This window comes from Hemicordylus capensis, chromosome 3 (assembly GCF_027244095.1).
Source record: "Hemicordylus capensis ecotype Gifberg chromosome 3, rHemCap1.1.pri, whole genome shotgun sequence".
NCBI lineage: Eukaryota > Metazoa > Chordata > Lepidosauria > Squamata > Cordylidae > Hemicordylus > Hemicordylus capensis.
This window is the reverse complement of record NC_069659.1, coordinates 293,618,441-293,643,959: the sequence shown is the minus strand read 5'-3', so window position 1 is coordinate 293,643,959 and position 25,519 is coordinate 293,618,441. Positions and strand designations below refer to the sequence as shown.

General features: G+C 44.3%; 1 protein-coding gene across 6 annotated transcripts in view; it reads left to right on the top strand.

Moving 5' to 3' along the window:
• IGF2BP2 (insulin like growth factor 2 mRNA binding protein 2) overlaps positions 1–25,519 on the top strand; it is a 92,487-nt gene that overhangs the window by 27,573 nt on the left and 39,395 nt on the right. For all 6 annotated transcript variants that reach the window (XM_053311958.1, XM_053311957.1, XM_053311961.1 and 3 more), the window contains exon 3: positions 20,102–20,150. In XM_053311958.1, coding sequence (XP_053167933.1) covers positions 20,102–20,150 — 49 coding nt within the window. The remainder of the gene's footprint in view (positions 1–20,101; positions 20,151–25,519) is intronic.

Here is a 25,519-nt window from a genome sequence, read left to right as displayed (position 1 = left end):
AAGTTTTCCTCCCTCCAAACTGGCTCCTAGAAAATTTTGCTGACTTGGGTTTTAAGGTCCTGCTATTGGATATAATGTAATTTTTCCATATTTGAAATTGCAGATGTTGAAATAATTCCGAGGCATAACAAATAACCCTATGGCAGATTTTAAAAAACATATTACAAGAGTGAGTTATCGTATAATTAAGGGTATTCCTCTCTGCATTTTTATATTCTGTAGTCAAGATCTCTGCTTCTTTCCCTTCCCTCCCCACCACAAGAATATCCAAATAAATTTTTTTTAAGTTCAGAGTTCTTGTCAGACAATATACTATCTATGGTATTTACTTAGGCCACAAAATGTTTTGAAGTTTCTCTGACATATATGAATCTACTGTATATGGAATATAATCAGAATACCTTTATAGGGATTGTTTGAATAACAACTTTGAAACTGGAGAACTTCTCATTATCCCAAGGACCAAACAGCATATAACATGGGAGAATCATGATCAGATGTCCTGACATTTTTTTTTATTTTTCGGGGGTGGGGGCCTCAATATTTGATCAGAGCACTGAGGGAGGAGGGGGTTAACTGTGCTCCATTTTCTTGATCTAAATCCTTTCTAAATCCCAGTTCTTATTGGTAGGGGGAAATACTGGTACCTGTATTTTTTTCTATTTGTTTTATTTATTTATCATGTATACACCAGATGGTATAAAAACATTTCTAGGCGGTGTACAAAATTTAAAACAATATAAAAAATTACAGATTAAAATCCACAAAACACAATAAAAACAATAGCATAAAAGTTATTAAAACAAATTATTAAAATTAATTCTGGTTAAAATCTCGTGTGAACAGGTGAATCTTGAGGGTCTTCCTGAAAACAAACAGAGAAGGAAATGCTCTTATTTCAGTGGGGAGCTTATTCCCAAGCCATCTGGGGCAGCCACAGAGAAAGCCCGGTCCCGGGTGGCCACCAGACAGGCCGGCGACAACTGTAACCGGACCTCTCCAGAAGATTGTAAAAGGTGGCAGAGTTCATGACAAAGAAGATGCTCTCTTAAAAACCTAAAAATTGAACTAAAAGCACCTTGATGAGTGATTTAGATTGGGGAAATGTGTAGGGCAGGCCTGCACAACATAACGCCTGGAGGCTGGATCCAGCCCGCAGGGATATTTTTGTTGGCCCCCAGGTATCCAGCAACAGCAGGAGCCTCAAAGCTTGGCATTTGTGTGGGGCTGGAATAGTCGGCTACCTTTATCTTGAGCTACCAAAGCAGGGGATGTGATAACTCCTTCAGGGGTTGTTTCAAGGCTTTCTTTTCCCCTCCTCAGTCATAGATGAGTTGTGATGTTGTGAATGGCAGAGTGGTCAGAACTGAGGCCAGGAAATACAAATGCACCAGCAGAGCAAAGGGACAGTTTGTATATGGTCAGGTCCGATTTTGTCCTCTAAGCATTGCCATGATATAAATATTTAATAACGATGTTCTCATTTACCAGTCTCTGCTGTCTTAGACCACTATGGTTTCCATGCAAGTTTAGTGCCCTGCAAGGATAGTGCCAAGTTGCTCCAACCCTCATAGTCAGTGTTCTCTCTAATATTTTTCATCTGTGTGTGGAATGAGTTTTGTTCTGGGTGGCAGTATCAAGGCAGTGTGTGCGTAGAGGCATTCAGAGTGGGGCCTTCCTGGTTAAACCTGAGCGGGAGCTAAAATTAACTGCATGCCTTGGAGGGAACGCTGCTCATAGTTTTGTATTCAATTTAGCACTTTTTACCTGATTCCATGAGGTCTCCATAAAAATTGGAGAGCAAGGACTTGGGAGGGCCTCCAGGGTATAGCTATAATTGAGCAAAGGGGTTCAAAGAACACGGACCCCCAGCTCCTGAGGGCCTCCCAGCCCCACCCCTCCCTGTTTTCTTCATTATCTCCCTCGCTCTGAGGGACCGCCAGAGCCTGAAGTACCTTACTTTGTTAGAAGGCTAATTCTCTGGTACTGTGGAACCTGAGCACAAGTGACACATACCTCCCCATCAGCTGAGAATGGAGCCAGTGCATTTCAATTGCTGTTTTCTCCAGAAAGGAGATGGAAGCAGGAAAAGAGGTCTCCTGCAAAGGAAGTTGCACGAAGATTTCTCACAGTGTAGGAGGGCATTAGTAACAATGGGTTATCATCCTCTACTTGCTCCTGGTAGGCAGGTTAGATTCAGGTAGAAGGATCACGAAGTCCGGTTCCCTCCCAGTAGGCATTGGGAACAAGATCCCCTGTTCCTTTCCTCTCTTGGCCCTGACTAAATTCATGAATTGGAGCTCCTGCTCCCATTCCACCCAGCCTCCATTTGGCCCTCCCCTCCAGTTTTTTCCTCCTCCTCTCTGTATTTCTGAGGTGTGGTGAGCTTAATTTTTGATCTTGTTTGTTTCTCTTTCTCCTGCTTTCCTGCTAAAGCACAAAAAGAAAAACAACTTTTAGATTTCTGATCTGATCTGCCTGTAATTCCCACCTTCCCCTTTCCCCTCTGCCTCATGGAACATTCCCAGACAGAGAAGCAGTGTTCCCTCTAACGGGGATTCCCAGATGTTGTTGACTACAACTCCCAGAATCCCCAGCTGCAATGATTTTTGTTTGGGGATTCTGGAAGTTGTAGTTCACAACATCTGGGAATCCCTGTTAGAGGGAACACTGCAGAGGATATTTCGGCTGGTTCCTTCTCTGAGAAACCTGCCTCTGAGGAGAGAGGCTGGGCCTTTGTTAGGCCAGGGCCTCCAAGAAGTGCCACCATTGTTTGGCTTCTCTTCAGTGCCAGCAGCCAGGGTGTGAAAACATAAGGGCAGCAGCGCCATTGGGAGGCACGAAAAGGTGGAAAGGGTGAAGGCCAGATCCAAGCAAAAGGGCACCAGCAAAGTGATTGCCTGCTAATTCAGGCCGCTTGCAGTGCCATGTGGCTCCTGCACGTACTGGGGAGATGGAGGACCTGGAGCAACCCAGCCAGCCACAGCTGCTGATAGGACAGCCCTTATGTGTCCCTTCATCTCTGCTCCAGCCTTCCACCCCAAATAAACAAGGGGCTGTTCTTTCAGTGCTCGCACCACCAGCCACAGCAGACCAAACCCTGATTCCACCACCACCAGGCCTTCCGCCCACTGCTAGCGGTTTTGCTGCTAGTTGTGCTGGCTCCATGTGGACCCAGTAAAGCTACTCAGCCTCTCGTCCAGCCACCAGTCATGCTGCTGCTGCGCAGCACTGGCAAAGCTCCCCATGGCTCTGACAAAGCTCCCGAGCCTCTCGCTTGGAAATGCGGCCGCTGTGTGACTCCGGCAAGGCTTCACGTGGCTCTGATGAAGCAGCAGTTCCTAGGCACCAGCTTGCCATGGTGCCTGGAAATGTAAGCATGACGCCTGAGCCGGTGTTGGACCGACACAACTAGGAGCAGGGAGCAAGCAAAACCGGGGCAGATCTCTCCCTCCTCTTCACGGTTGTGTTGGTCCATCACTTGCCTGACCAAGACAGGTGTGACCAGGAAGAGGCGGGAGCAATGCACCCATGCTTTGCTTGCTCATTCCTCCTGGTCATGTCTATCTGATGCAGGCAGGCAATGGACAGACACAATCAGGAGAAGGAGGAGTGAGTGCGCAAGCAAGGTGGAAGGAAGCAACCAGGAAGAAGAGGGTTGCTTCCTGGTTGTGTCAGGAAGAAGATTGCCCGCCTGAGCCAGTCAAATGCAACCAGGAAGCAACCCGCCCTCACTTTGCTTGTTTGCTCCTCCTACCTTGTTGCATTTGTCTGGCTCACGCAAGTGATGGACTCGCCCGTCCAGGAGGAGGAGTGAGCAAGCAAAGCAAGAAGTGGAAGACATTGCTGGGGATAAACGGTGAGTCTGCCCTCCCCCATGGAGCAGTGCTGTTTGGCTCCTTAATTTTTGGGCTGGCTCCTGGAGCCAAACGACAAAAAATATTTATATACCACTTTTCAACAAAGTTTCCAAAGCGGTTTACATAGAGAAATAATAAATAAATGAGATGGCATGCAATAAATAAATGAGATGGCATGCATGCTATCCCCAGTTGATTTGAAGTGTGTGCAGTTGTACTCTGATATATGTAAAGGTAAAGTGTGCCGTCGAGTCGGTGTCGACTCCTGGTGACCACAGAGCCCTGTAGTTGTTTTTGGTGGAATGCAGGAGGGGTTTACCATTGCCATCTTCCGTGCAGTATGAGATGATGCCTTTTAGCATCTTCCTATATCACTGCTGCCCGATATAGGTGTTTCTGTTTCCCATAGTCTGGGAAACATACCAGTGGGGATTTGAACCGGCAACCTCTGGCTTGCTAATCAAGTCATTTCCCCACTGTGCCAGTAGGTCTATAGGATTTCCTCTAGAATTGTAGCCAGTTTTGTCTGGAGAATACAGGCAGAAAAAGTATGGGGGCAGAACAGTATTAATAATAAATCTGGTTGCCAAGTAAGAATTTCAAAATGGGGCCTCTTTGGAGCAGTGACATATCTTTTTGTGGAGTTTGGTTTATCTAGAGTATTGAGGGACAGGATACCAGTGGCATTTTAAAAGCTGATTTATTTCTCATTTTTGAGCAATAATGATGCTTAAAGTGGCTTACAATATTTGAAAAGATTATGGATTTTAAAAGGCAACAGCAAAAAAAACAACAACCCCCAAACCCCCAGCAATCTGCATAATCATGCAAAAGCCTGAGAAAATAAAAGTGGACTTCTCCTGGCACTTAAATGACAGCCATCTAAGTGCCAAGTGATCCTCTCTGGGAAGAGTATTCTGAGGACGTGATGCCACTGCAGAAAAGGCCTTGCCTTTAGTATTTTAAGTATATATCTTTTGATGTACTTATCCTTGCACAGAAACTATAATGTTCTAAAACAACAGTGTTTAACCCAGGTCTTTGGATCGAGGAGCTGGCCCCAAAATTTATAAGTCTAGACTCATTTTTCTGCCTTGATTCATGGCTGGCCCATTATGGCATACCAGTGAACTTTGTTTATTATTAGGTTTTATTTATTTTACAACATTAACTCTAGAGGCAAACCATTGATGGGAGAAGTGATGCACACACATCTGCACTCAGCCCAGCCTCTCAGCATTGGTTCTGTTTCTCATAAATAACTTTGCCCAGAAAAGCTGGGGGCAGAGGAAGAAGCAGGGTGGGGGGAATACTTCTCATAACTGAGAAATTACTGGTAAGAATCCAACCACAAAATGGATCTAGGCAGTGTAAGAAAATGGCTTAAGAAGACAAAAACAAAAGAGACCCCCTGTACAATTTCTCCACCCCCTTTTCAATTCTAAGTAATGAAGGAGATGATTAAAGGGATAGGAGGGACTGTGAAGGAAGTGTCACAGTGGGCTGCTCACCACCCAGCTCCTTGATGGAATGAGAACTACTGGGGTGAAACCAACGTTCCACCCTTCCACAAATGCTTCTTACTGTCTCCAACCCTCAGTCAAGTTAATATAAGCCCACACAAGGATGGTGAGGTGATCCTTTGAGATAAAAAGAGAATACAGCACTGAGGGCAAGAAAGCTTTCTTCCCCATGTCCTTGCAGCCACATCTCCTCCTTCCACCTCTTCCACCTCCCCATGGCAGCATCCTTCTCTCTGCCACCATGTTACTTGTTTGCCTGAGGCACCAGTGCAGAGGAAGGCAAGAGGCAAGAAAGAAGGTTGGGAAGCCCAACAGAAAGGAGGAAGTGGGTTACTCTTCACCAGGCAGACAATCTCTTCGCTGGGGGGGAGGACAGATCCTGGACTAGGTTGCTCTCTTGCCTGATGGAAGGGAGAACAAACAGGCTACACCAGACAACACCAGTCTCAGGTGGAAGGGCATCAGAAATCAGCAGCAGTCACTGCCTGAGCACTCTGCCTTGCCTGTGTCCCACCTAGCCTCAGCACTTGCGTTCCCATCCTGGCCTCCACACTGTGGTTACCTGCCTGAGCCAGGCAATAGACATATGCTAGCGGGTGGAGAACGGAACAAGCCTCCGCTGCCATGTTTGTCCCTCCTCCTGCTCATGTCCATCCATCACCTGCCAGAGCCGGGTGATGGACGGATGCTAGCAGGCAGAGGAGGGAGCAACCCATCCCTGTCCACTGCCTTGGCTCAGGTGCCATGATGAAATTTCTAGGTACTTTGGCAAGCTGGATTTGTCAAGTCCTTATCTAACCTGAGGAGGGGGCACCTGGAGCACACCTTGGGTGATGATATAAACCAATGGGCAGGTTTCTTACATGGTAACATGAGCTCATGGAGCGGTGGTATTTTGGAATAAAAGACAGACCTTGTAAGCAGCAGAACTGGGGTTAAAGCCAATGGTGCTAGCCAACTACTGTATTTACCCAAATCTAAGACTAGGTTTCCCCCCAGTTCTTCTTCCCTGTTAAATATGGGGTCTTAGAGTCAATTTCCCCTTTTTTGGAGGTAAATACAGGTATAACCTCTATTTAGCCGCTGTCTTTTAAGACATTGTCTGACATTCAGAGTCACTTTCTATTTGGATAAATACTGTAAGTACTCAGAAAAGAGTGTATATTCTAAGGAGGCTGTTGTCGTCCTCTCTTCATCCCCTGAATTTAGGTGATATTTCTGCCATTTCTCCTACTTTATTGGGACCATGTGGATTCCCTTTTAATTACCTGTACACTTTTAATTACTTTTACACTTTTCTCCTGCCCTCTCACATGGCAGGAATATGGTAGGTCAGTTAAGAATAATTGCTGCAGCACTTTTATGTAAGTAAATGGAGGACAGGCTTAAATGCCTGCATTCAAACTGGGCTCCCCGATAGTGGAGTTCCTTAGTATCGAACTTGGGAAGTAAAGCAACAGTTCATTCTCCAGCCATGTGCTTAGCACAATTCCCAGGATCAGCCTAAGTGTTGCTGAGTGGGGCCTTATGGGTTTATCTTTCCAAGCCAAGTTTCAGTGTATGCGCGTGCAGCTTTCTAGGGGCGTTTCTGTTCAGTCTGTCAGAGGCAGCATTAGATGTATTGTTGGAATAGTTTCAGGCAGTAGCTTTGAAAAAAGCATGAATTATGCTGATGCTTCAGAAAGCATCATGTTTAGTAGCACCTTGCAACTTGTCAGACCCTTTGACATCATTGGCAAGTATACACCTTAGCACTAATAAATACATCAGGAAGCAAACGGTATTTGTATATGGTTGTTGCCACTGCACTGTTGAATTCCTGCCTTCTTGATTGCATCTACCCAGAAGTGCCTGCCAACCACAAGCTAGAGTAATTAATAATTATGCCCTTCATTCATGTCTGTCTTAAGGAAGGTAGACAATGACTGTATCAACTTGAATGGCTTGTGGGAAGCTCTCTGACTCTTAGCAAATGATGAGCATTGTGCTCTGAAGAATTATCATTTGCAGAACTGAAGTCCTGTAGCCACTTTATGTGGGGCTGCCCTGGCAAAGGATCTAAAAAAGGGTACTTTACACCACATTGATTAATATAAGAGACCAAGAATGACCAGTGATGATGTGCTTCTAAACAAACTGAGTGACTATACATATCAAGTTCTGGAAGATTTTTTTTTAATGACAAGTCAAACCTTGCCATTAGATCATTGAGAAATATTGTTGGGTTATCTGAGAGATCTGATTGTTTTACCAGAACATGAACTTATCTGGAATCTCTTAACTGCTGTGAAAATTCCTATTGCCAAAATATGGTGTGAATCTACTGTTCTTTCTTTAAAAGGGTGGCTTACTGAAGTTTGGAAAACATATATTGAACTCTGAGATGGAAACTAAAGAGTGGCGCTCCTAGACACAGATGGTCTGCATTTATGTGGCTTATGAAAAATCGGTACAGTCTCAACTGATAAATTTCAGCATTTAGTAATTATGATGAAAATGGCTGCTAATACATCTATATATCATTGTTTATGTGGGAGAGAGAGAGAGAGAGAGAGAGAGAGAGAGAGAGAGATTGTAGTTTAGGTTTTGACATAGTCTATGCATTTTACAATAAACTTTATTTTTAAAACAAACAAATTGGTCCAAATGTTAGCCACCAGGCTGTTGTCTGGGTTTGGCACGCTGATTAGCTGTTTGTTTCCAGGCTTAGTTCAAGGTTATCTTTCAAGTTTAAAATAGTTTAGGAACTGGGTACTTTACCTTAAAGACAGCCACCTAATGGCACAGTGGGGAAATGACTTGCCTAGCAAGCATGAGGCTGCTGGTTCGAATCCCTGCTGGTAAGTTTCCCAGACTATGGGAAATACCTGTATCAGGCAGCAGCGATATAGGAAGGTGCTGAAAGACATCATCTCATACTGCACGGGAGATGGCAATGGTAAACCCCTCCTGTATTCTACCAAAGACAACCACAGGGCTCTGTGATCGTCAGGAGTCTTCACCTTAAAGACATTCTCCTCCTATATGTCAGCAGCCTTGCTACAGGTTCTCCTGCTGTCAGGGAGGCACAGCCTTTTCAGATGTGATGCCAACATTATGCAGCGGCTCTTCTCCAAAAATCTATCTCGTTGAGGATTATTTTTTTTAGGCACACTTTTGGAGGAGACTGATTGGTCTGTGTTTTATCTGTTGCTCTGCTGAGGGAGGCAACCTCATTATTTTGCAGACTCTTTCTGTGTTGCAGTTTTGGGGTTGTTGTTTTGTTTGTTTTTTGGCTTGCTGTTAGTGACTTTGACTCTTCTTTTTAAAAAAAAGAAAAAGAAAAAGCAGGTTACTGTTTTTTAAATGAAAAAAAAAAGTTTGGGCTTTGAACAGCAATGTATGTAATGTAGTCCTGATGGCATCCATTGTGAATTTAATAGCAAAAAATAGTCCACCCTTAAAGAGGTGAGAAACCATGCAGAGTTTCTGTAAGTGGTCAGATGCACGAGACAGCATTGCAAGAAAATGGCAGAGAGAACTTTTCCTTCTGTAACGTGTGAGAGAAGGTGTTACATGTAAGGGAAAGCAACTTCAAGAGTAGCCACAAAGTCAGTCACTGAGCAGAGAAGCACCATTCCTCTTAGGAGACAAGTCTTTCCCAGTTATTTCAAAGCAAAGCGTTTCTAGAGGTTGCGTGCAAGAACAAAATAGGTTTCCACACTGGAGGAGAAGTTGCTTTTTAAGGCAGCTGCAGTGAACACTTAAACCCATACAGAGGCGTATCTAGGGAAAATAGCGCCTAGGGCAAGCACTGAAATTGCACCCCCTGTCCAAACATCTGACACCCATCTTTCAGATAACTTTACCATAATAACAGCTGAAAAATACAAGTCAAGCTCGTTAATCTTTTAATATTTCAAAAACTATTTAGCAGTGGACGTAGCCAGACAAAAAAATGCTGGAAAACTACAAATGTCAGTATGCTGGAACTCATGAAATACCTAAAAACTATGTGGAGGTATACTTGGAAACCTAAACAGAAGTGTCTGTCTAATTCCCTACTATGCATTGTAGCATCATTATTACATAAGTTTTTTAAATAAATGGAGAATTTGACTTTTCCCAGATACTCTGAAAATAATTAAAGGATATGCAGAATAAACTGTGTCATTGCTTGGAATATATTCTAGTATTTCAGAAAGACAGTTAAATGAGAGAAAGAGAGCAAGAAACTCCCAGTGGGCCTTAATACTAAGGATTTCACACTGATTCAAAGACAAACTCACCATTAATAGCCATATTATTAAGACATCACATTTAACTCACTTATCACAAGAAGCAAAGTAAGAGTAAATCCTAGCTCCCAGATACAATCCTAGCTCATATGTTTCAGCTCAGTATTCACAAGTCCTGATTCTCTGTACATAGTGCCAAACTAAATATGTGTACAGTGACTTATATTATATTAAATTAATTATTTTTTTACCTGTAGCCCCTTTGGGGGGCTTCCTAAAGGCTGTGGGGGGGGGGTCTGCAAAGGTTCCCCCCCCACTGGCCTCTAGGGCCTCACAGGGACCATTTGAGCATGTGTTCTGGCCATTTTTAATTTTTTTTTTTTTAAATGGCTGCTGAAAACAAAATGGCCACCGTGTATGCTCAAATGACCTCTGCGTGTCCTGGCATGACCTGGGGCCTCACAGAGGCCACTTGAGCGTGCGCAGTGGCCATTTTGTTTTCAGGGGCCTTTTTTTTTTTTTTTAATTTTTAGAAAATGGCGCCCCCTTCAAGTAGTGCCCGGGGCACTTGCCCTGCCTGCCCTACCCTAGATACGCCCCTGAATCCATATATCTAGCCACAACAGCTATTTGCACAATTCAGTGTTGCAGAAATGTGATACAAACCCTTCCTCTTCCATTAAGGTGTCACTGCCAGTGTGTTAGTTCAGAAGGCAGGTAGTGAAGGGTTTTCCTTCTTCCAGAATCTAACCAGTGTGGTGCTGGAGATCCATTTCAAATCCATTTTTAGCCGTGGGCAAGTCTGTTTTGCAACTTTGATCTTTAAATCTCCATGCACAAAACTAGTTTAAAGAGCAGGGCATGAATCCCTCATCTGTCTGTTCAGAAGCATCTGGTTGTGGTTTTTAGTTTCATTTTTGCTTCTGGTGGATAGGGATGGGCCCGGCCCGGTCCGGAGGCCATTGAAAAGGCTTCCGGACTGGTCCGGACCTGGGTGGTTTGGTCCGGGGGTGGGGGGTAGCTTTAAGAGCGGCAGGAGGGTTTACTTACCCCTCCCGCCGCTTGCCCGCTCTGGTGCCGTAATGTAATGAGTAATTGGGGCGGCAGGATACCTCCCTGCCACCCCTTCCCCGATCTTGCTCTACAAAAACTCCCAGTAATCCTTTGTGCGTGCATGGTGGAGCATGGGAGTCTGGTGGAGCATGGGAGTCTGTCTTCTCAAGGAAAATAATGGTGAGGAGGATAAATGATAAGTATTACAAAGTACTTTGTACAGTGATGCAACCAAAATTAGGGAGTCTTTAAATGACCCTCTGGTGTTTGCCTGACCAGAAGTTCGCAAAGATTATTCTCTTCAGCAAGCACCTTTCCCCAAGTCCCTTCTCTCAAGGATGTTGACTCTTAACCTACTAGTCTGATGAGGATGGAATTGATCATCCCCCTCCTCTTTGCCCTTTGTTCGTTTATATTTTGTAGTTGCTTCCAGTGTATGGTCTTCAGCTTCTGCAGATGGGATAGAGGTTGACTCATTTCCTTTACTCTTCAGTATTACCACACAGCTGGACAGCCTGCTCTGCTGTGGTGTCAGACTACTACACCTATTATCCCTGAGAAGCTGAGCATGGGAACTATGTATTGCTCAGCAGATTTGTGCAGACTATAGCCTCAAACATAATTTCTTCATAGCCTTTTTTCTTCTTTGCAGTTTTTCTTAATATTGGCATGTCTCTGTCTTAACAGTGATGGGAGCATCAGTTGAAGCAGTGCTATACCAACTCCAGGTCACCTTTTATCTCTTTAGGGAAGCCATGAAGTTCATGTAGGAAAGGAAGTGTGTGTGTGTGTGTGTGTGTGTGTGTGTGTGTGTGTGTGTGTGCGCGCACGTGCAGATATATTTAAGCAATTACATCTTTTGAGACATTTCTTTCTATATATATATATAGCATTAGAATCTAGTTATCATTCACACATAGCACTTATTTGTGTCTCTGTTCAGTCTCATAACAACGCTTTGAGGAGAGGACACTCCCCCCCCCCCATTTTACAGAAGAGGATCTGAAGCTGAGAAATGGTGACCAAGAAATCCCTGTATTTACCTGATTCTAGTACTCTCTTCCTTCTGGACTATTCTCTCTCTTTAAATATTGGAAGTCAGCCAATTGAGAGTGGCTAGAGTACAAATGTGAGGCCCCTTGTTCAAATCTTGCCTTGGCCACGAACACACTAGGTGGTGCTAGACCAGCCGTTATCTCTTGGCCTCCATGCACCCCCTGCAACTGCAGTACAGGGGCAATATTGACATGTCCCACAAGTTATTGTGTTACTGTGATAATGTTTGTGAAGATTGTGTTGGTCTTTTATAGAAGTGCTAGGTTACTGTTGTTAGGATTAATCTTTCTGGAGAATACTTGGAGCCTGTAGCGAAGGGGCAAAGGCCTCGATCTTTTTTTAGTTCGCTGTGCCAAGAATATGAGCAGTTTTGGCACTGGCACGCAAATGATGTTTTGCTTTGTTTTCTAGGAGGATTCCCTTCAGTAGGGCAGAAACTGAAATCAACAAGGATATTTATTCCTGTTTGTTATTATACTTGCACCTGCCTGTTCAAGCCACAGTCTGTTAACCACATCAACTTCCGCAGGAAAGTGTGTTGTTTGTGTACAGCATGTGCATTCACTTCAGTGGGCGGTGCAGCACTCCTGCTCCTCTCTGCTCTTGCCCTGAGTCTGAGAAACAGTGCCTTGCAGTGAGGATGTATATGGGATGTTACATTTGAAAAGCGTGCCCTGCCTAGCTATTTCTGCCCGAGAGGATGGACCATCTTCTCTATCACCTTCGGGAATTCTGAGAGAAATGGGATTATCACTGATGAGCAATTAAAATTGTCTCCAGCAGCAAAGCAGTCTTAAACTACTAGTCTGTTAAGAATGATGGCTAGCATGATGCACAGTATTATGGCTGTGTAACGCTGGGCCTTAGGGCTACTGTGGACTTCTAAGGCAGCCCCGACACATTCAGAAGCAGCATTCCTGCAGGTTTCATCATTGGTGCAGAAGAGGAAATCTGTGGAAATGCTCCTTCCACAACCACTTCTGAACAGTGTCAGGACTAGCTTAAAAGTCTGTAGCAGCCCTGACCCCAGCATTGCAGAGCTGTAATGTTGCACACTATGTCAGCTGATACCCATGAAGCAGCTGTGAAGCAGCTGTGAAGAATGTACATATCTGTTAGAAAATGCTCTCAATTAGTTGCTGGCTGTTTGTTTTTAACAAACACATATCCTAGTTTTCTGATGTAAAATCCTCCAAGACATCCAACACATCATTAAACATAAAATGCAATACAATAGCAATCAAAATGAGGGATCCCATAAATTAGCAAAAGCAGATTCTGTTACAGATACTTGTTTATTATTGGGCTGAGTTCGTAAAGAATATGTAAATGGTGTCTGTAGACAGATTAACTGTTGAGAGCAGGGAATGAACCGTACCATTCCCCCCCCCCCCAACCTGGCATAGCCATCTCATTCAAGCAGAGCTTTCTCCTACATTAAGATAGTCAGTCTCAGATAGCACATAGTTCATTGGGACAGCACCACCTTCATATGCACAAGCTTCCTGGTCCAGTCCCTGGCATCTCCGGGAAGGCTGAGAAAGACTGCTGGAAACAGTCTTTGGAGAGCAAATGTTGGTCGGAATAGACAATACTGAGCTGAAAGGACCAATTGCCTGAATTACAGTAAGGCAGTTTTGTGTGTTTGTAATATGTGTACACCATAATGTATGAAAAGGATGACATGATCATTGGCTTCCTAGCGCATGTCAAAGTAAACCCCTTTACTGTGTGTGAATTACAGTGCAAGTTATTCAACATGAGTGAACATCTCCACAAAGGAAACATGTCCTTTGTAAAGTGATGCTCGATAGCAAGGAGCATTCCATGACATAGTGTGGTGCTGGCGCAATGTATCTGGAGGCATATTCTGCAGCTCATTTGTCTTTATTTGTTCCCCAGTAAAGGGAGATGAGCTGCAGAACAGAACTGTGCCTAGTGACAGGTGGGGCTTTGTGCTGTTAATGGAAGGTGGTACAGAGAATGGAGGAGAGACGGCATGCATGGCAGACAGCATGCATGTCTGAATCCAAGCATCTGGTACTTGGATACAATGCCTCTGAACATGAAGGTTTCATTTAGCTATCCAGGCTAACAGTCAGTGATAACCTCCATGAATTTGTCTGATTCTAATACAAACTTGGCCCCAAGAACTCATGTAGGGCTGTGTTTTGCTGTTAGGAAGAATTGCAGCCTTTGCAAGCAGACTCTGTGCATTTGCCTTTCATGCCTGACCCTTTACGCTCAGCCTCACCATGGTGAGATTTATTTTGTTAATAGAGACAGTGACTTTGTTTGGATACATACAGAGCCAGTTGTGCCAAAACACCTGTAGTATTAGCTGCAGGCTAGGAGTGTGTGTCACTGGAAGCCTGAGACAAAAGTCCACTGAATGGCCATCTGCCAAATGTGCCTGGATTCAAGACAAATGCTGTTTGTAGTGAAAGTACATTCGTAGTAGCCGTGCTTTCCTGGGCTGAAACAATGAAACAGATGCCCTCTTGTGGCAAAACAGAAAATGACTTCAGCTTTGCTGTTTGCTACCTCTTTGCTTTAGCAAAAATCACTTAGAGCTAAGCGATACACTACATGAGAATTCTGCCAACAAAACAAAACTGAACTGCAGTGTGTGTGTGTGTGTGTGTGTGTGTGTGTGTGTGTGTGTGTGAATTTGCCTGCAGCATTGGTGGTGGTTCCCTAATCAAAACTGTCCCTTCTCTCACCAGGTGCTGTTTGCTCTATGGGGGAAGTTTTTCTCTGTTATGAAAACAGTAGGCAAGGGGGTTCAGAAAAAGGGTTTTGATAAAGGGTTGAACACTCCTCTTTATTGCTGTGAGCAAACTTGCACCTCTCACAGCTGCATTTCAGTTTGTTTAAAGTCCAGAGATCCAGTCACAGATCTTGCATGAAATCTGGCAGCTTGGGCCTGAAGAGAAAGAAGCATTTTACTAGCACTGGTCCTATTTAGTAGGCAGTTTAACAGAGGAATAATTCGTGTTTAACAAGTGGCCATGAGCGACAGGCCTGTGTGTTTTGGTTTGGCTTTCAATCATTCTTTCCAGTGTTTTGCTGCTCTTAAACGTGTGCTGCTTCCCCCTGAAATGGACAGCTAATCTTCTGTTGATTTCCAAGAAACAGATCACATGCCTCCCCTCTCCCCAACTTGGCGTTCTCTCATTGAAGTCATTGTGAATTCGGCACACACTGAGCCCCAAAACGTCTTCCCTTCTTGGCATTAGCGGTGCAGGTTTGCTTGCAGTCAAGCAGGAGCTGATTTAATGGCTGTTGAAAGACAACTGGGCTCCCCCAATAAAGTTCCATCCTGTGAATTTATTTAAGCTCTGATGGCTTGTGGAGGAAGGGCTGGTTATTGGCAGCAGCAGCAGCAAGTGCTTTGACGTGGCAGAATGCCCATCAATTTCTTGTCAGTTGCATTTGGGGAGGAGATTTGGTCTTGTGGTAGGGAGCGTAAATGGTCCCTTTTGCTATGCAGGGTCTGTCCCGGTTTGCGTTCGGCTGAATGACTACATGTGAGTGCTACCTGCTGTAAGATATTCCCCTTAGGGGCTGGGGCCATAGTAGCTCAGTGCAGAAGATCCACTCCCTGGCATATTCAGGTAGGGCTGGGAAGGACTCCTGCCTCAAACCTTGGACAACTGCCCATGCAGACAATACTGAACTAGATGGACCAGTGATCTGACTCAACCTAAGGCACTTTCCTATGTCCCTATGTTCTATAATAACTTATTTGTGGCAGGGCTGACTATGAAACTCTTGCTTGTGTACTAAACAGCAGCTGGGTCAAAGGGCTCCCTCCTACCCAGTAGCTGTACCCAGGTCTTTAACAAGGTAGGAGGATGACATCTCCAACCTTGTTTTTAACTGACCGGTGCCTGGCAAATGAGTGTACACAGCTCCTGAACTAGGGTTGGAGTCATCTCATACTCTGTTCTTCAGCTTTTGAACAGGCTACCTGCTTACATCTGTTCTACAGATGATGTGGGATGAGGTGGAAGCCTGAGGTGGTAGAAATCTGTACTGTACTGTTCCAGACTGCTGGTGTCCTATTTCTGAAAGCTCCCTTGTGTAAACTTCCTGCATATAGTAAAGTAACATTCCAAAGAGAGGGCTAAGCTAAGCATTACTCTCTGATGGAATCATTTATTACATGTAGGGAGTGTTGGTTTTTTTTAAAACTTGTATTGGGGAAGGAATGAGTGGGTTCCCTGGGATGATTTGGAGGGATGGGTAATTTGGGTGGCATTTTGATGTGGTGGGTTGTGTTTGTTTGTTTTTTGTATTTGCTGCTGGCTGAGTAATGGGAAGTATGCTTGAGCAGAGTTTATTGATGCATTTGATCTGACACTAAAACAGTGTTTTAGGGTGTTAGTGCTTTCAGTGTTTGTTTGTCTCCCTTGCTAGAAGTCATGTTGCATCTCCTTGGTGATGCAAATATGCTCGTGGCTGCACTTTGATATTGGTGTTGTGTCTCCACTGCTGCGGAGCTTGTGGGTCAGGCTGAGCTATAATCTATAAGTAAGACTGGGAAATACACCCCCTTGAATGTATAGTGCCAAAGCCCTAAAAGCATTTAGAGTGTGTTTGGCTTTAGGTCTCACTCTTCCTTCTGTCTTCACTTCTGTTGTCCTTTCCCTTGCCTTTCGTCACCCTTTCGTTGCTAGGTCTCCTAGGCCACTGTTGGGTTTTTCTGCTGCAGCCGTCAAGCTAGCATGGCCTGGACTGCACTGCGTAATTTTGAAATCAGTGCTGCCCTTACACTGACGTGACATAGAGTGCTAGTCTTGCCTACTGGCACTTAGTAATGCTTAGTCTAGGCATCAAACCAAGAGAAGTCACTTTTGCTGACAATGAGAGGTTTCCACACTACATATTTCAAAATGAAAGACCATAGAGTTGGTAACTGATGGAGCTCGGTTGCTCCATCTGAAAATGTTTTCTCTGATTAATCTAAACTGCACTAATACACATAATCAACTTTTGGAATTCTCTGCCACGAGATGTGGTGACAGCCAACAACCTGGATGGCTTTAAGAAGGGTTTGGATAACTTCATGGAGGAGAGGCCTATCAACGGCTACTAGATGGAGGGCTGTAGGCCACCTCTAGCCTCAAAGGCAGGATGCCTCTGAGTACCAGTTGCAGGGGAGTAACAGCAGGAGAGAGGGCATGCCCTCAACTCCTGCCTGTAGGCTTCCAGTGGCATCTGGTGGGCCACTGTGCGAAACAGGATGCTAGATTAGATGGTCCTTGGGCCTGATCCAGCAGGGCTGTTCTTATGTTCTTATGTTCTAATGCCGAGTATCTGTTTGATGTTTAAAGCTCTGGTCCTTGTTGAATCTGTGGAGTGTGTTCTGGTTTGGGACAATAGGTATCAGTGGGCATTCAGGAGAAGCCTGCCACTGTTTCTGATATTCTCTTTGACTCTTTAAACCATTTCAGGGATGCTTGGCTTCCTCATAAGGCACAAAACTTAGCAAGTGCTTTTTAATTTATTTTTCAAAATAAATACCTGGTAGCAGGTTAACCAGTTGCATAGAAGTAAGACCCTTAGGAAGTAAAAGTCAACAATGGGCCCTCTGAACACCTTTGGCTTCTGTGTCAGTAGCTAGGGTCCATCAGGCATCTCCTCCATAGAACTGTGTGGTGTAGCGGATGAGTAGCAGTGGTCTGTTTTTTCCTCATAGGAATCTGGGATAGGATTAAAGTTTAGCATTTAAAACTCGCTTTCAGTTTTGTCAGAATTTGAAAGAGGACATGAATTACTGACTGGCAGAAAATGAGAATTTCCACTGGTTTTTAGCAATATTTTCACACTACACAGGACAGAGCCACTTTACTGGTGGTTTTTGCCGTTGTATTAATACATTTTCCATTGTTTGGGTACAGTATTTACTTTCTGAGAAAATGAAACTGGAACCTTGCTTTTTTTTAAAACTGCTGTGCTTTGTTCTGATTTCACTGGACTGCTGCTCAGTCCCCCATGGATGGTAGGGAGCCGGCGAGGCTCCTGCACAACTTCAGAGGCAGTCCCATCAGTGTAGTAAGGGGTTTGCTGAGCTTAAAACCACTTCCAGGTGGACAGCAAAGCACCCCTTTTTCAAACAATTCAGGAGGTCATCATGAATTGTTTTCCCGAACTTGCTCCTAGAAAGGAGTTTAAATCAGGTCGATGTCAGCCGCCTTTGTCAGGATGGAGGGCTGCCTGTCATGTCACCCACTGATTTTTCTACAATTTAATCTTATATATTTTGAAGAGCAAGTCTTAAGTCTTGCTGTGACTCTCCCCTCTGAAACGGCACCCTCTCTGTTTTTCTTCAGTGTGTAGAGAACAAACAAGGGTGTAAGAATATCCATTAAACTTAAATTTAATTTAAACCACATTCTAACCTGCTTGTCCCACAAATTGTGGCCCAGAGTGACTTATGCTCTTCAACACTGTGAAAACAATATACAATAAAAGAAAGAAAAAAGTAATCAACAAAAAATACCTTGCAGCAGTTAAAACGGCAGCTGTACAAAACAGAGATACACAGTTACGGGAGCCTCCTTGTCCCAACCAAAGGCCATGCCAAAAATCCAGGTCCATGCCCTTTATCACATGCAAAGATGATGCCCGAGGTTCATCTTGCTGGATGTACATGTGTTTTGGTGCTGTGGCTTCCAAATATGGACTTGTGAAAAGTTCACACATTTGACTGGTTGATTGTTAAATTTATACCCCACCTTTCATTAGGAAAATCCCAAGGCTGCTCACAGTAAAATTTAAAAACAAGATTATAAAAAAGACACATTAAAATATTGAGCTAAAAAAAATAAAAACAAATCTGATTTAAAAATTTTTTTAATTAAAACACTAGCATAAAAACAGCGACAGCATACACAGCCATGTATGGTTTTCCCTACAGCCATGTACAAAAGTTCTCATGTATGAAGCAGCTCTGAGAGTCGACATTCCTACTGCTTTCTTCCAGTTCTACCTTTCTGTTATGGATTCAGGGTTTATGCCAACCTGAGTGTGCATTTGAAGTGCTGATCATTATTAGCAACCAATTAGCTTTTCTTAACACAGGGCCAGTACTCTCATTGAGACCAGCCTCCGGCACAGAAAGTCAAAGTAGGGGCATACCAGATGGGAGCGGCCTGTTCAACCTGAACACTCAGGCCACTGTCTCTCCCTCTGGCTGCTGTGTGATCTCCTCCGATGAGAGGAAGTGACTCACGTTTACAAATGAGCAATGCAGTGGCTCCCATGCTTCACTTAATTTTAGTCACTAATTTCACAATTAATAGAGAAGAAGGAAAACAACCTCAGCGCTCCCCCTTTAAAAATGTCACAATAACCAGAGAGCTCAGTGTTCCAGAGGAATATGTAATCTGAAACATGGGGGTAGGGAGTGACTGCTCTCCCCTGCGTTTTCTAGTAAATGCCCTGGGTGGGAGGGGGCGATGTTTATGAAGCAGTCCAGTGGTCAGGATGATATTTTCTGGGTGCTAACCATATTACTCTTAGGAATTTGCTTATTTGGTCTTGTTTTCAAAAGTCACTCAGGTCGACTTCAGCTTTGCTGCCAACTTCCTTTGCCAGCTGAGTTAAGTTCAAACCGAAATGTACTGTTTGAGCTTAGATTCCCCCTGCTTTCAAATTGCCCATGCTTGAGAACCATGCTTACTCTCTGGCTTCAGGAGTATTTTCCATAGTACAAGGCAATCCCTCTGCAAGTAGAGCTTATATCATAATGACTGTCTTCTCCCTTGATCAACATGGCACTTGCTTCTTATTGAAGGAAAATAAAGCTTAAGCCTGAAGTCTGGGAGCATGACTGCTGGTTCACATTAAATTGACTTGTGTGTGGATGAATAAGGGATTAATTAACAAAGCAAAATTGCATATGAATTTAGGATGGTACTGCCGACAAGGCCTGATACATTTCAGACATTATCTCACCCAAAGCCATTTTTTAAATGTCCAAATTATTTGGCTTTGCTCTTAGACTTTTAATGATAATCTGTGGTTACGTGGTGAGGGTGCATTGCTGAGAATTCCAGATATTGTTTGTGCTTCATGGTCAGGGAGAGGAATGGAGATTACATTCTGTGCTGGTTTCTCATCTGCTTGGTGGTGGTTAAACAACCAGAGACAAGCTATTTGCAGAACTTTTAGATGAAGATTACAGATGCTTCCCTAGGGAACTAGGTTTCAAGGAAGTCACAATGCTGTTCTGGTGTAACTCATTGTCCCTCAATTGCAGGAGAGTTGTTGGTGTTTTATGTCAATGAAGTTATCCCCTATTGCTGACTTTGTTTATACTATATTAGTATATACTATATTAGTACTCATATAATCTTTATTTTGGGTCTTTTTCTGTTCACAGGAGCAGGAAGATTCAGATTCGGAACATCCCCCCTCACTTACAGTGGGAGGTAAGTGAACTGATGGTTTTATTATTTCCTGCTACCTCCTTCCTCATACGTGTGTGTGTGTATGTATAAAAATGGTATCAGTCTATTTTCCCCTCAAAGTCTCCATGCTAAAGTTATCTAGGGTGTTGTAGCTGCTTTCCTCCAGCAATGGGTTGTCAAAGGAAGAAAGTCCTTTCTTCCACAGACAACAGAGGTGGGGAGGAGAGGAGGGCATGGTTTTCTGCCATCATCGGGGCTTTTGATGAAAGTGCAAGGGTGCTCACCATTGATGAGGAGGCAAGCGAGTTTATTGAAGCCCTGGATCTCACTTTATGGGTACAAATGCAGGGGAAATGTTTACTACAGAGACAAGACAGCTGAAAGTCATGTTTTGTTCCTCCTCCAAGGATGTGATGACTTTACCACTTCAAGAATTAAGATGAGAACCTAGCAAAAGTTACTATTATCCAGATATTGAGAAATTAGTATAATAATAATAATATTATAATAATTCAATTTCTATACCGCCCTTCCAAAAATGGCTCAGGGCGGTTTACAAAGAGAAATAACAAACAAATAAGATGGCTCCCTGTCCCCCAAAGGGCTCACATTCTAAAAAGTAACTTAAGACACACACACCAGCAACAGTCACTGGAAGTACTGTGTTGGGGGTGGATAGGGCCAGTTACTCTCCCCCTGCTAAATAAAGAGAATCACCATGGTAAAAGGTGCCTCTTTGCCCAGTTAGCAGGGGTTATAGTCATCTTTTGAGGTGTAACACACAGGGCAGCCTTTATTTACAAAGCAGGACATCTTGGCTTAGGTGAAAGCTGTGATCCTTGGCTGGGAATTGGACTGTCCCATTGATACCCTGCACTTGGAAGGCCTGAGTCTGGATCTTTCTCCCAGAGAACATTTAAGAATATGAGAAGGGCCTTGTTGGATCAGGCCCAAGTTCTATCTGGTGCAGCATCCTGTTTCTCACAGTGGCCCACCAGATGCCTCTGGGAAGCTACAAGCCAGGAGATGAAGGCAGACCTCATCTCCTGCTGTTGATGTTATAAAAATATAGACCCTTAGTTTCAGGAAGCATACCTTCAGATGCATGGGAGCTTTTGAGGAAGGGACCTATTGCATGCCTGCCAACATGTCCCTATTCTGCTATTCACCTGAATGGGAAAATAGGGACATGTTGGCAGGTATGCAGTATTGTGCTGTTCCTGCCAGTTGTAAAGAGCAGCTTCTCTCCCCTCCCCCACACTTTACTGTGTGCAGAGCCTCAAGAATGACTAGATATAGTTGTTGTTTCTCTTAGTCATCATTCCCACAAGTATGATGATGTGTCTCTGATTAGAAGGCCCATTTTTGTACAGAAGGTCATATGCTAGGAAAATGATTCACTGGCAGTAAGTCGGGTGACTTTCTGCATTCAGGTGTTGACTGAACAGGACAGCTTAAATGGTCAGTTCCAGGAAGGTGTCTGCCTAGCCATCTGTGTCTCTGTCTTTTTGATTCTTGGTGTGAAAAGAGTCACCATTTTATGTTTCCTGCTATGGCTGTTAGCCAAGGTGGTGATGGATGATGAGTCTTCACAGACTCATCTTGTTGCAGGTAGGGTTGCCACATTTGTCAGAAAGAATTCCTGGACACAGCTGTCGAAAGGGGTGGAGGGCGTAATGTTTAAAACACTACTTAAAAACAAACAAAACAGGATTGGAAAGAGTGTTTGACAGTGGAGCCTGAAGGCTGTTTCGTGCATTTTTGCCCTATAGTGTTCTTTGCACTGGAGAGAATTAAAAGTTCATATATTTTTGGGAGGGGGTAGCTGGGGGTCGAGGTGTGCAATCTGGCTTGATTCGAACTGGCCCAGTTTGGGCAGTCTGAGTTCGAACCAGACCAGTCCTCCAAAGGGGGGTGCCAGTCTGAGTTCAGACTGGACCAGCCCCAGTTCAAACTGGACCAGTTTGGACCGATTCGGGGGTATACTGGTAAAGGGGAATCGTATGAGGATCCCCCTTTACCAGTAGAGGGACGGGGCACTTCCCTAAGCCTAGAGGGGGCAGGACAGGAGTCTGTAGTAATACAAATAGCAGCTGCAGCTGCTCCCCCATACACCCACCATCCTCCTCCAGATTAGCCATGGCCTTCTCCGGCCCAGTTCTGGCCTCTGTGCATGCATAGAGGCCCAAATTCGGTTGACAGCAGCCCTGGCTTCTCTGGGGAAGCGGGGGTGGGGCGCTGCCATCTCCCCCCGCCCTGCCCCGCTGCCACCGCCACCACTATTTGTAAGTGCTATAGACTCTCCCCCCTCCCCACCCCTTCACTGGTAAAGGGGAAATTCTCACCAGATTCCCTTTTACCAGTATATCCCTGAACTAGTATGTGAACTGGTACAAACTAGTCCAATTCGAACTGGTTTGATCAGAACTGGTACTGAACTGGGCCGGGTTGGTTCAAATCCAGTTCGGATTCGAACTGAACTGACAACACTGGTTTTGTGCACACCTCTAGCTGGGGATGGAGGTTATGCAGAGCTCCATCTTTCATGTTGTAACGATAAAGGACAGTGTGTGCTAAGGCCTATTGCTCCTTGTGTTTCTTCCTGCTGCTCCTCATGGGAGATATTTCCTGTTGGCCAAGGGCAGTGAGAGGCCCTTAAAAGACTACAGGTGCTGCATCGGGCAGTGAGTGTTTTAGAAAGAGAGGTAGGAGCCAGCAATGCCAGTAGATAAAAGGGGGGTCTCATAGGAACATAGGAAGCTGCCGTATACTGAGTCAGACCATTGGTCTATCTAGCTCAGTATTGTCTTCACAGACTGGCAGCGGTCTCTGGCAGTCTCTCTGTCCATTTACTTCACAGCTAAACCCAGAAGCTCACTGTCAGCCTTGGTAACTCTAGCGATGATCCAGAAAGGAGAGGAATGGTTTTACTGAGCCATATGCCAGCCTTGCCAGTTGGCAGCTTTGGTGCCAGAGAAAATGTAAGAGTATAGGGCTTTTAAACATTGACAGCATTGATTATCTAGACCCATTTCAAACTGGCTTCAGGGCTGACTATGGGGTGGAGACTGCCTTAGTCGGCCTGATGGATGATCTCTAACTGGGAACTGACAGAGGAAGTGTGTCTCTGTTGGTCTTTTTGGACCTCTTGGCGGCTTTCGATACTATTGACCATAGTATCCTTCTGGAGCATCTGAGGGGGTTGGGAGTGAGAGGCACTGCTTTGCAGTGGTTCCACTCTTACCTCTTGGGCAGGTTCAAGATGGTGTCCCTTTGAGACTATAGTTCTTCAAAATCTGAACTTTTGTATGGTGTCCCTCAGAGCTCCGTAATGTCTCCGATGCTGTTTAACATCTACATGTAACCACTGGGAGAGATCATCAGGAGATTTGGTGCAAGGTGTTATCAGTATGCTGATGACACCCAAATCTATTTCTCCATGTCAGCATCATCGGGAGAGGGCATAACCTCAATAAATGCCTGTCTGGAGTCGGTAATGGGTTGGATGAGGGATAACAAACTGAGACTGAAAATCCAGATAAGACGGAGATACGCATTGTGTGGGGTCGGAACTCGGGAGACGATTTTGATCTGCCTGTTCTGGATGGGGTCACACTTCCCCAGAAGGAACAGGTACGCAGTCTGGGGGTGCTTCTGGATCCAAGTCTCTCCCTGGTGTCCCAGGTTGAGGCAGTGGCCAGAGGTGCCTTCTATCAGCTTCGGCTGATACGCCAGCTGCGTCCGTTTCTTGAGATAGATGACCTCAAAACAGTGGTACATCTGCTGGTAAGCTCCAAACTGGATTACTGTAATGCGTTCTATGTGGGGCTGCCCTTATATGTAGTCTGGAAACTACAGTTTGTCCAGAATGCGGCAGCCAGGCTGGTCTCTGGGGCATCTAGGAGAGACCATATTACTCCTGTATTGAAGGAGTTACACTGGCTGCCGATATGTTTCCGGGCAAAATACAAGGTGTTGGTCATAACCTATAAAGCCCTAAATGGCTTGGGCCCTGGGTATTTAAGAGAACGTCTTCTTCGTCATGAACCCCACCGCCCATTGAGATCATCAGGAGAGGTTAGTCTGCATTTGCCACTGGCTTGTCTGGTGGCTACTCAGGGACGGGCCTTCTCTGTTGCTGCCCTGAGACTTTGGAATGCGCTCCCTAATGAAATAAGAGCCTCCCCATCTCTGACAATTTTTAAAAAGTCTTTAAAGATGCATCTGTTCACCCAGGCTTTTAATTGATACTGTTTTGATTGTTTTAATGTTGTTTTAGAATATTGTTTTAAAAATTTTAAATTGTTTTTTAAATTTCTTGTTTTTGTTTTTAACTAATGTTTTAATGTTGTTTTTATCTTGTTGTAAACCGCCCAGAGACGCAAGTTTTGGGCGGTATGAAAATATGTCAAATAAATAAATACAATACAATACAATACAATACAATACAATACAATACAAGTACAATGCCTGGAGAGAAGCACCAGAAAAATTGGTAAAATTCTCAAGTTCCTGGACATTTCATATCCAGGACAATGCTTTTTCTAGATCCTGAAGAGGATGTCTGATTCCTTGACTGTTGAGGGCAATCCTGGACATGTGGTAACTCTAGCTGAACCAGCCCCATGCTCTGAAGCAAAACTCCTGGTGGCCAAATTTTCCCCTACAAACGCCCAATCCTAACTGCAAACAGGTGATAAGATGTGTTCCTGCCATCGTTACTGTAAGACAAGAAATAATTTTAGTATAACTGCCCTGGGTGACTTAAGCATCAAACTGTGTATTTCACTATCAGGTCCTTGAGGCAACCTAGATAACCTGTTGCTACCCTGCCGCTTCTTATCCCTACTCTTTGAAACATCCACTGCTGGCTCACTGTCAGAAAAAAAGACGCTAGACTACATGGATTTGTATGCTGAGCCCCAGAACAGCAGATAATTTTGTTTTCTTTCTGTGCCTGGAGTGAAGGGGAAGTCAAGCTCTGATTCTTGGGTTGGGGGGAAGACGAGAAACATTGCTGACCTGTTGGTCTAGCTAGAAACAGTTGCTGAGGGAAGACTCGGGTTAATCCTTTTATTAGGCTCTGCACTAGGAATTGAGGTTTGGAGTTTGCAAGCATGCGAAATCCTCTCATCAAATGTTGGAAATAGCTGGGGCTATTTAAAATGTCAAGGATAAACCATTTCGAGCAATTATGGCTGCTCTTGTGTGAATCTCATGAGGGAACTAGTGTGACTTTCCAGGCTGGGTACTAGTTAAGTGATTTTGAGGCATTGATCACATTAAAAATAAATAAATTATGTTGATAAATAATTTTCTGATTCTAGAAAAACTGGGTAATTAACTCATGATTAGTTATCCAGGCTAAATTTGTGTCTTCTCCATTTCTT